The sequence below is a fragment of the Chrysochloris asiatica genome, unplaced genomic scaffold (genome assembly GCF_000296735.1).
Source record: "Chrysochloris asiatica unplaced genomic scaffold, ChrAsi1.0 scaffold00215, whole genome shotgun sequence".
Classification (NCBI taxonomy): Eukaryota; Metazoa; Chordata; class Mammalia; order Afrosoricida; family Chrysochloridae; genus Chrysochloris; species Chrysochloris asiatica.
In genome coordinates, this window is record NW_006408733.1 from 2,201,229 (window position 1) to 2,213,422 (window position 12,194).

Here is a 12,194-nt window from a genome sequence, read left to right on the forward strand (position 1 = left end):
TTTGCTCAGCATACAGACTGATTAAGAATGGTTTAAGACCTATCCAGAGAAACAGTGACACCAGAGATGGAGGCAGAGATGACACGGAAAGACGGAGCAGCTGTGAACTCCAGAGAGGAAGAGAAGGGTTGTCTGCTGATGACCAGGTAGCAGGCTTGCGGGGTGTACCATTTGGTTGGTTGATGATGCATGGAGGGGATTGTAACCATGGCAATGTAACAATAATTTGATAGGATGAATGTAAAGCTAATGTTCTCCCCCATGTAAACTATCACATAAACAAACCATAATAAAACTTAAAAAAAAAAAAGAATGGTGAAAGAATACAAGACTGGCGCACACCTTTCCTGACTTTAAATCATTCGTTCCCCTTGAACGACTTCCTCTTGGTTGATGTACAGGTTCCTCATGAGCACAATTAAGAGTTTCGGAATAGTCATTCTCTGCAATGTTGTCCATAGCTTGTCATGATCCACACAGTGAAAAGTCTATGTATAGTTAATGAAGCACAAGCAGTCATCTTTCTGGTATCCTCTGCTTTTAGCCAAGATCCATCTTACATTAGCAATGATATCCCTGTTTCATGTACTTGTCTGAATCAAGCTTGAACCTCTGCAGGTCCCTAGTCAATGTACTGTTGCAGCTGTTTTAGAATTATCTTCAGAAAAATTTTACTCCATGCGATATTATTGATACTATCTGACGATCCCCCCATTCCATTGGGTTACCTCTCTTTTGAATAGGCACAAATATGAATCTCTTCCAATCAGTTGGCCTGGTACTGTCTTCCAACTTTCTTGACAGAGATGAGTGAGTTACTCAAATGCTGCATCAGTTTGTTCAAAGATTTCAATTTGTATTCCATCAATTCCCAGAGGCTTGTTCTTCACTAATGCCATTAATGCCGCTTGGACTTCTTCCTTCAGTACCAATGGCTCCTGATCACATGCTACCTCTTAAAATGGTTCATGTTCCTAGTGTGTATTAAACCCTTACATTTTAGAAAATATTCTGGCTATATGTACTGAACTTTTGAGGCTGCTAACCTCAAGGTCGACAGTTTGAAACTACCAGCCATTCCATGGGAGAAAGATGAGGCTTTCTGCTCCCATAAAGATTTACAGCCTTGGAAACCCTGTGCAAGGGTCACTCTGAGTCGGAAGCGACACCACAGTATACTTAACAACAACACACCCTTTGGCTCAGCAATCCCATTTCTGGAAACTTATCCAACATGTAAATATAAATATAAAAACTTATGCAACATATAGATATAAATATACAAGACTTACTTGTATAGCAAAAAAATTAGAAATAACCTGAGTTTTTGAAGAAAATGTTCTAGTCATAATATTTATGAATGACAGATTCATATTTATTGACTCTGAAAGATGTATAAAATTAAAAATATTACGAAAGGTAGTAAAATTGTCTGAACAAAAAAGAAACAAAAATCCTGTGTATATTTGTAGAAGTTAAGGAAAAAGTAAAGAATGAAACAGTAAATAGTGGTTAATTGGAGAGAAGAAACATTTTAGCACTGTTTTTATTGTTAAAGCAAATAGCTTGTTAAATCACTGTTTTTTTAATAATTCTTTACAAGAAATACAATTCAAAACCTAGTGATACAAAATTTCTATAGATTACTTCTAAAAATTTTAAATACAAAGTTGTAATTTCATTCTTAAATGATTCTAAGAAACAACTTTCGTAACCTGAAACTGCAGTGGTGTAAGCTGTCTAAAACTTTGGTTAACAAATCAGCTGTCCTTTTCTGTGAATTCAAAAGATCTCAGTAATCTTGCTTCTCTACTTAGCTTTACACAATGTACAATACAAATAGTTCATTCATAAAGAGATACTTTCTTGCACAAAATAGATGGTTAGTTGCCACCTCCACCCCACCCAAGGCTACACTAAGCATAACAGAAGAAACCCAGCTGTGAGCCATAGGGCTTCACTGGCTAATTTTTAGACATAAACAAGATCTTTATTCATAGTCCATCTTAAAGTGTGGCAGCTGTGCTGAAACCTGTTCAGCAGCACACAGCCCCAAATGACAAGACAGGTGATAACTACACGAGGTGCACGCGCCAGAAACTGAACATACATGGAAGGCGAAAATTCTACCAGTGAAACACCAGCGATCCCACACACAGATAAGCTACCAAATTTTAATCAGTCAGTTGGCCATAATTGTACATACTTTGAGCTTTTACTAGCTTAAGAGCAAAGTTGTATTTAATAGGGTCCAGAACTTCAAGAAGTCCTGGTTTGGCACTGTGGGTTATAATGCGCTGGACTGCAGTCAGTTTGAACCACAAGATTGGTGGTTCAAGCTCTCCAGACACTCCTTGGAAACCCTACACAGGGTCACTATGGATCAGAACCGACTCCCCAGCACTAACAACAGCTCTTCAAATTCCTAATACTGTGTTTTATTAGGAACCAAATCCATGAGAGTAATATATACATTCACCCAGAGAATTATTTTCATAAGTAACTCATTTCTAATATATAAATTGTTGTTCTGAATTAATTCTGCAACAGGTGGCAGTCTACTAACATTCAAATTCTAATAAAACATTAGGCTGTAACCTTTGTACTACAAAATATAACTTAGTATTTTTTTAAAAAAACAATTTTTCATCTTACTCCAAAGTCTATGGTTAAAAAAAAAAAAAAAAAGCGCACTCTAACATTTATCACCCAACAGCCATCCACTTTTCTCTATTTCCCATGCCATCAACAGTAATGGAGACCAACATTTCTCATATGAACTACTACTCCAAGAGCCTAAGTCTCTCCCCTGCTGCTTCTTCTCTTGCCCTTCTCTAATAAACCTATTCTCCACACACTGTTGTGAAGTGCCATCGAGTAGAATCCGACCCATAGAGACCCTTTACAGGGTTGCTGAGGAACAGCTGGTGAGCTTGAACTGCCAACTTTGAAGTTCAAAGCAACTTTACAGTCCAGAGCATTAACTTACAATGTCACACCAGGACATAGTCCTAGGAATAATATCCTTTTGAAACAAAAAGAATTTATGAGCACTCTAATAGAATTGCATGAACAACTGCAGTAAGCACAGTTCCTATTTGTTACTTATTACTAAAGTATTGTTTTGATCACTTCCCATTGCACCTAGATGAAAATCCTTGAGATGACTGATCCACCTGCCCAATTCCTCTCCAGATGCATCTCAAATCAGTCTCTCAGGTGGCTCACGAGTAGCTCATGATCTACTTAGTCAAGTATGCCAACCTTTTTCTGCCTCAAGTCTTCCCCATGTGTTTTTGCTTCTACCTAGAACAAGCTATTACTCAAACCCAACAGCACCTTCATGGTAAACCCATCCTCTGATGTTTACTTAAATGTCACTGCTTATAGAACACATTCTACCTCCATTCCACATGTAATTTAAATTAGGTCCCCCTGTTATTCTGTCGTCATATTCTGTATTCCTCTATGTTGGCCCTTACCAGAGTAATTCTTTTTCTTTAGCATTTGGCTTTTTTCCACTTGTCATGTCCAAGATGACAGAACCCTGTTTACTGCTCACCAATGTTCTGGTGTCGTGTTTTAGCTTAATGTGCCAAACAGCAAAGCAGTTTGAACTGCAAGGTCAGTGGTTCAAGCTTACCAGCTACTCTTCGGAAAGCATATACAGGGTCACTATGGGTCGGAACCAACTCAACAGCAGTTCGCAACAACAATGTCATCTCCACTGCCTATATCTGACATACTTGCAAATTGGAAGCACTCAGCATTTATAAAATGAAGAATCTAAAATGGATAGAAAGGCAAGATTCCTCAAAAACTAAATCCAAATCCCGCTACACTCAACTATTTGGAACACAATTATTTCCTCAATAATTAACCCTCTAGAATCTTCATCCCATATCCACTCTCACATTAAAACAAAACTAAGTGTTTATGTATCCCTCTATAAGATTCAAATCCATTCTTTCATAGCCACTACAAAAATCAATTTTCCTGCTCTTGTTTTCTACTTTGCCCAAGACTGCAACACAGAATCTAAGCAGATCTAAACCTTAATTTACAAATTACTTGAAAATTATTTTGAAGTTTTCTTTTTTAATCACAATTACATAGCCATCTAGCACTAAGTCATTGAGGGAAAATTTAATTGCAATCAGACAGTTACATTCTTCTTTTCCTAAGACAATTCAGTTTCAAGTAATGGAATTCAGGTTAAAACAACTATTGTTAACTGCTGCTTGTCTGAAGTAAAATCTGAAAACTGTAACAGGATCTTTACAGTATTTGGGATTTTCTTCCTTTGTCCCTCTTGAAACAAAAATATCTTCAACTTTAAGTAGGAAAAGACAGAGCAACTGCATGCCTAACTCAGGCTCTAATCTTTTTAACTCCTTAGGAAGATTACTCTTAAAGATGAAAGAAACTAGAACCCCAAAAAGCAGTATCAAACACAAAGTATGGTGCTATTGGTTAAAGCTGGACTGCAAACTTGGCAGGGTTTAGGCTCACCAGTCACTCACTCCTCGAAAACTCTATACAGGGTCGCTATGGGTCAGAACCAACTCATCGGCACTTAACATAACATATACAGTACAAACTATTGGGGGACTTCCAAAAAGGGAAATTTGAAGTAACTGGTTGTCATTCACTTTAATTAGCAGGAGACAGCTTCGTTTATTACATTTCTGTGTCTGCATTCTAGAGTTATGAATTTAAACTTTTCTCACAACTACCTTGAACCCACTAAAGTTAAAGAAACTGCTCACAGTTCCCAGAGATGTTCAGATACTTCAGCCATAGGATTTCTAATATTTGCTGCTTGCTCAACATTTCAATAAATCATTAGTTCTGGCTTTCGGCATCTAATTATTTATCTGAGGTTTATTTTTCATTCTTCCTCTTTCATATAAGGCTTAGGAAACCAAGCTACAATATTTTGACAATTTGACAATTCAATTTCAGGCATGGTTTTAAGGTTGCTCAAGTCTGCAAATTTGCTTGGATTCTACTACACATACAAAATTCATTAAGTAACCATCATGGAAGCCTTCCAAACATTACTTAGAAATTCCAATTATATTCATCCTTTCTTCCTGTATTTCCTTCCTTCATTTCCTATAGTTTCTTTCTTCTTTGGAAAAAGCAACCAAATGACTTTCTTTTATCCTAATTTATAAGTGAGAAATACAAAAGACCATTTTCCTTCCTAAAACTTTTTTTTGAGGCACAAAGAAATCTGATTTGATAACTCACCTTAATAACTTTTCAACTGATGTAGATAAAACAAGAGGTACTTTTAAGAAAGTTTAACCATGAATGAATTGACTTACAGAATTATTCTTGATATGCTTAATGTATTTTACTTGAAAATGAGATTAAATTCTCAATTATACTATAAAAACAAATCAAATTTGGGAGGCAATACTATGATGCTTATGAAGCTGCATTACTTAGCTATCTATTTCAAGAAAGTTCTAACGAAAGTAACCAAGGAATCTGCACAGCTAATAAGCTTTATTCTGTAGATTTGTACCTAACAGTAAATCTAGTATTATTATTCTTGAGCTTGTAAAGACCATTCCAAAGAACAACTGCACTATTATTAGAAGTTAGTCTGGTGTTAAGCATGCTTAAATTAAGTACAATTTGTTTTCAGGAACTTAAGCCCAGAATTAGTCATTTTTATACTCTAAAAGAGCCTAGTAGAGAAAGCATTTACTCAAAAACTGGTTATTTCAAAGAAAGAATCCTCTCCCCTTCTTCCCGCAACAGAGATGCCTTCTCTATCTAGCTATAATCCATTAAAGGAAAAAATGTATTTTACTCCTTGCCTTGCTAGAATGCCTTCAATAAAGACTTCTGTGGCTATACAAATTAGAATATTCATGTTCAAATCTATAAACAATGCCCCCCCCCCTTTGAGGAGTAACTACTGGACATGGATTTTCTTCTCCAGGCAACAAGAATATTGTTTTGATTATAGTGATGGCTGCACAATTTTGTGAATACACTAAAAACCACTGAATTACATACTTAAATCGAAACTACCAGCAGTTCCACAGGAGAAAGATGAGGCTTTCTGCTCCCGTAGATTTACAGCCTCAGAAACCCTGTGCAGGGTGTCACTGTGGGTCGGAACCAACTCCACAGCACTTAACAACATATCTCAACAAAGCTATTATAAATCTGGAATGTCAAACTAGTACTGGGGTCTAGGATAAATTGTCAAATAAAGCCCTTTGCTTAGTTCTAAAGAGAGGCAGAAACATGTCAAGTGAAAGGATCAAGTTTTAAGCCTTCTGGGTTGTAAAGAACAGGCTAGTTGTTGTTGTTAGGTGCCACTGAGATGCCACTGAGTCGTGTACAGCAGAACAAAACACTGCCCTATCCTTACCCTGGCCCAACCCAGGATAGTTGTTGTTGCTATGTCCTGTGGAGTCGGTTCCAACTCATAGCGACCCTGTACAGGTTTTCCGAGGCTATAAATCTTTATGGAAGCAGAAAGCCTCATCTTTCTCCCGCGTTACAGCCGGTAGTTTTGAACTGCTGATCTTGCAGTTCACAGCCCGATTTGTAACCACTAAGCAGGGCTAAAAATGAGTAAAAAAAACCTATAGGCCTTGGAATACAAATGTTAAGTCACAGAAACCTTCATTAAACAAAAGTATCAAAATGTGAAGCTACTGTTTCTAGATATATCTTCTATCTAAGTTATAAACTTCTGAAACCCAAGTTTCCATCTCTCTAACCCTTCTGTGGGCTAATGCGTCAGAATGCAAAATCGTTTGAACTGCAGTCAGTGGTTCAAGCTCACCAGCTGCTTCTTGGAAACCCTATACAGGGTCGCTATGCATCAAATCGACTTAACAACATTTAGCAACAACCCTTCCTGAGGTGGCAATATAGAAAATAAGCTCTGGACTGCCAACCATAAGGTTGGTGGATCAAACTCACCACCCACTCCTTGGAAACCTATGCTCACTGAGTTGCAAATGAAGGCAGTTAACTCTTCTAAGAATTCTGTGGTCTTCAATTTACAATATCAGAAGATCACTTAAGCATCCTTCTTGATGTTAAATGTCATCAAGTCAGTTCCGACCCATACCAACCCAGTAAAGGGTTTCCAAAAAGCAGCTGGTGGCCCCTTCTAAGACTAAGACACGCTCTGATTGGTTACCACATTCATCACCGATAAGGCGAAGTGAAAGAAAAACAGAAATGAAGCTGCGAGCTAAGCCCTACAACGTTCAATAGACTCCTGTGAACCCAGGTGGAGACCTGATTGGCCAGCAGTGTGGCAAGACCTAGGGACTCTTGGGCCCAGAGTCAGTGACATAGCCACAGAGGACTAGAGTGGAGAGTGAAGCGTCCAGCTGATAAAAAGAAGGCAAATGCATAAGAACACCCACACTTGCAGATAATACCCATTTGACCTGGCTTCAATGACTGCATAGCTCAATAAGCTCAACTAGAAGAAGAAAGAAGACAAAATAAACACTAAACTGATAAAATTTGATGAACTTGACCTACACCTATGGATGCAGTAGCTCAAAAGAGGGAAAACTTTACAGCAAGGATCATTCCCACCCCCTCCATACACAGAGTAGACAGGGATGGGCAACTTGGACAATGGCTACACAAAATGGGGGGGCTACAAAGGCAAGAAGTGACTGGCTTACAAGCTTTCAAGAGGGAGCCTAGGTCCAGAGGGCATGGAAGAAGGTAGAATCTCCACTGAGTAGTATCCAATCCGTCAGGGTGGGGTTGATGAAAGGAGATGCGGATAGGTCTCTTGTGATACAATAGTGAATAATTGTTATCAGAACTGTGAGGGTTGGAACTGTAAAGGTTGACGTTTTGTAGCAAAAGGAGGGGCATGATTGACTTAGCAGTCTAGGAGCGGAGGTCTCTGGGCCCATCCAGGGAGAAGAGTGGAAAGCAGGACCCTACCCAGAGAAACAGTGACGCCAGAAAGAGGTAGATGATGACATAGAGAGATGAAACAGCTGGGGACTTTAGACTCAGAGAGGGAGAGGGGCTGTGTGCTGATGACCAGGGGGACAGGCTGGGGGAGGGGGAGGCGGGAGATACCCTTTGGTTGGTTGATGATGCATGGAGGGGACTGTAACCATGGCAATGAAACTATATACAACAGGATGAATGTAAAGCTAATGTTCTCCCATGTAAACTATCACATAATTCACAATTAAAAAAAAAAAAACAGCTGGTGGGTTCAAACTGAGCTTAAGGTATAGCATGCAGCGTCACAACAAGACTCCAGAGACTCAAATCTAGTGCCTTATATATGGAGTTTAAGAAACAAGAAGACTTTTTAAGGAGGAATATTTTTTGGATTATAGGATGGCCCAATGGGGTAAGGTTTCCCAATGAAATTCTCAATGACAGACCTTGCTCTACCCTCGAAAATTCTCCAGCACAATTTTCCTAGCCTTTTTCTAACCCATGCATTTTCAACTTTCTTAAAACTTTAAAATATGCCCCTGTGATCATCTACAAAAGACTACCCCTTTGGGATCCCAAAAACAGTTACCATAAGCTTCTGAGCTGACAGCTCTGCCTTTTATTTAACTGACCAGGCTGATCTCCTAAAAGTCACTGTTTTGATGGGGACTTTTTTTTTATTCAAAGGTACCCTAACTAAATCAATTAAGACAAGTGTATTACTCAGAATTTGTCAGCAGCCATCCATCCATGTATGAACTGGAATCCTACTAGCAATACGTTTTGACTTACCCTGGCAGAAGATCTCGAATAATATGGGTACTTGACAAAAAATATTGAGCTTCTGAAAAAAATTTGGCCCAGAAAGCAGGCAATGGATTGAAAGTTATCGCTATATATATGTATTCAAAAGGTACTTTTATTCTAACCAAGGTAGGATCTGAGTGAGTCACGAATTTTATTTAGACCTTAATCTATACTGGTCCCGTAACTTAGTGAAGGTTATAAAAGACAAAGTGTGCCCTGAGTCATTCATTAACAATTGCGGACAACACCCTGGTTGGAATGTATTACCGTAAAGTGGAAAGCTATTAAGAAGTGGATGCGCAGAGATCTACCCACCCAATTGAAACTATGTAGAAAACCAAGAGAATGCAAAGGGGTCAAGAAAGCATCCATTATGTATGCATGGAGGGAACTGTAACCATGGCAATGAAACGATATACGATACGATGAATGTAAAGTTAATGTTCTTTCATGAAAACTATCACACAATTCACAACATTTAAAAAAAAAAAAAAAAAGCATCGATTTATTAAAACTCTTTCTGATTTCCGAGATCCACCCGGAGCCCGAGTCTCCGAAGCTCCCGCTCGCCCTCTTCCGGGCGCCGCCCCGCCCCCACTCACGTGGAACTCAGGCCCTCTTCGGTCTCGCGGCCGGTAGCCACCAGAACCCGTTCAATTTAACTAACTTATTAAATGCCAGTTGTGTGCAGACCTTCTAATCTGTTAGGCTCAAGAAACGCCAATACTACCTGGGCCTGGGTTAAGACTCTCTAGAAAGAGTTTTGGTCCATCCTACACCCAAGCCTCCTTCCCTCCAGTCTATGGCGTCCGCGGGTTCGAGTCCTAACTGCAACTCCTCGCTAAACCCACGAGGGCGACCACTGGCGCAGACCCATATCCGCGGTACGGCGTGGCCAGTAGGGACTGGGCACACTGTGGGGGCTCCTTACCCACGGGACCCTCCGGCGGAGGTGACTCCCTGGCCTACGTTCCCCATGCCGCAAGGGTCTCGGTCGAGAGCCAACACCAGCCCTCCCACCCGTGCACGCGGTCAGCCCGGCCCACACTCACGGCGTGCAGCGGTCGCTATATTCATTAGCGATCGTCTCGATGCCGCCTGCGCGGGCCACAGCGACATAACAGCTCTGGAAACCCAGGTCTATTCCCACCACCGACATGGCGCCGGCTATTGCTCGGGCTCGGGCCCGGGTCCGTCCGGCGAGACAGGACACGGACCCCGGTGGGGCTGGCGCGCGGAGATCGGGCCGCGTGGACCAGGGGACCTGAACTAATGGCAGCGTGCGGGTTTCCCCGCGAGCACCTAGCTTTTTGAAAGAGTGGCCGCTGGCGAGAACGCTGCTAAGGCCGGCTCCGGCTCAGCGGCCGCAGCTGGGGCGCCGGTAGCGGGGGCGGAGAAGATCTCGAAGGATCTCGTTGCGAAGAGAGCAAGCCGCAGCGCGAGAATTGCGAAGGAAGGCAAGGTTCTCGCGAGAACCCGGCAAGACGCTTTTCCTCCTGAAGTACCGCCCCCATATACGTCAGAAACGTGCGTCACGTCTAGGCTCCGAAAACCTGGACAAGGGATCCAATGGTTGGAAGGCGGAACTGGACAATTGAGCCTGCGCACAGAAAGCGCCGCAGCGTCTTGGCCTTGCTGCAGAGAAACGTGGAGCGCCTCCCTTTTCAAAAGAAAAGAAGTGCCGGCTCGAAGCACAGCAGTGAGGAAACGCTGTTGGCTTACTTCCGCCGTTTTTCTTTATCACAAAAGAAACTTCCGGTGGTGCCACCAACCTTTTTGCCGGGTTCGGGAGGTGTGGTCGCAGGCTAATCTACTTCCTTTCGTGTTTGCGGGCGGGTAGGGGCGAAAGTCACCGTTGGGACGTGGCCCTTGTTAAGTGTTTTAGAGTCTGTTCCGACTCAGAGAGACCGTGTATAGGGTTTCCGAACAGCGGTTGGTGTGTTTGAACCGCCCATCTTGCACTACAAACCGATCTTGCATTCAATCCTATGCTTATCCTACAGGGCCACACCAGGCCCTTGTTGTTCCTACTCATAGCGACCTTGTATAGGGTTTCCAAGGAGCGGCTGGTGAGTTTGAACTGCCGACCTTGTGGCTTAAGCCGACCTTGTGGCTTAAACCGACCTTGAGGCCAAGGCTTATCCTATAGTGCTACAACAGGCCCTGTTGTTGTGAAGTGCCGTCGAGTCGGTTCTGACCCATAGCGACCCTGTATAGCGTTTCCGAGGAGCAGCTGGTGAGCTTGAACCACCGACCTTGCAGTTCAAATGGCTTTGCAGTCTGACGCATTAGCCCACAGCGCCACACTGACAACATCAGCTCTGTCAAAACATCCTCTCCAGCAAAGTGGAGGAATCCACTCCCAGCCCCACCACCTTTCCTATTCCATTCTGTTCTGTCGTGTCGTTCTTTAAGCCCCTCTTGTTTTTAGATGAGACTGAGGAACCTTTCATTCCCCAACACATTACAAGTATCTGCCTGGTGCTAGGCTCTGAGCTGTAGGTAGGGAACAAAGGGATAGATGACACGTTACCCAGCCTTGGCAGTTCACTCAGACTACACAGTAACAAGCTTACATGAAGCTATCAAATCTTAGGCTTCAGAGCCTCTCACTTGAACCGGCCCCTGCGAGTTGAGGATGTTGCTGGAAGTGCTTAAGGTGAGGAGAGAAAACCAGCTTGCAATCAAAGAGCAGCCCAGACCTCCAGTGTACTGTATTAAGCTTCAGTCCCACAAAACCTGGATCCATGCCATTAGTTCTCAGTTCCCGATGGAAAGCCTCTATGCACAGAATGAGAGAAAAGCAAAGGGTTGCATACAAATTGGAAATGCCAGCAATTGAGAGCTACTGTGTATTGTGTGGAATCCATTTATGGCAATTTTTTTGTTGCTTTTGGTGCATTGGGTAAAGGAGGTCTGGTAGCACAATGGTTAAGCTATGGGCTTCTAACTGGAAGGTTGGTAGTTGGAGCCCACCAAATTCCCAGCGAAAGAAATGTGGAAATTTGCTTTCATAAAAATTCACTACCCTGCTTCCAAGCATTCAATGGGAATGCACGCTCTGATTGGTGACCACGTTCGTCACCAATAATGGGAAGTGAAGGAAAAACAGCAATGAAGCTGTGACCTAAGCCCTACAAAGTTCAACAGACTCCTGTGAACCCAACTGGAGACCGGGTTGGCCAGCAGTGTGGCAAGACCTGGGGACTCTTGGGCCCAGAGACAGTGACATAGCCACAGAAGGCTAGAGTGGAGAGTGAAGCACCCAGCTGAGAAAGAAGAGAGGGCATATGCACAAGAACACCCACACTTGCAGATAATACCTACTTGACCTGGCTTTAATGACTGGATGATCAGAGCTCAACTAAAAGTAGAAAGAAGAGGGAAAAAAGAGTAATGTGATATAATTTGATGAACTTGAC

At 42.1% G+C, this 12,194-nt stretch overlaps 1 protein-coding gene and 1 pseudogene across 1 annotated transcript in view; one reads left to right on the top strand and one right to left on the bottom strand.

Moving 5' to 3' along the window:
• The window catches only part of HSPA4 (heat shock 70kDa protein 4), a 63,822-nt gene extending 53,606 nt beyond the window's left edge, over nt 1-10,216 (bottom strand). The window contains exon 1 of the mRNA XM_006872912.1: nt 9,825-10,216. Within this exon, the coding sequence (XP_006872974.1) occupies nt 9,825-9,931 (107 nt within the window). The 5' untranslated portion in view covers nt 9,932-10,216. The remainder of the gene's footprint in view (nt 1-9,824) is intronic.
• LOC102830152 overlaps nt 9,930-12,194 on the top strand; it is a 14,116-nt pseudogene continuing 11,851 nt past the window's right edge.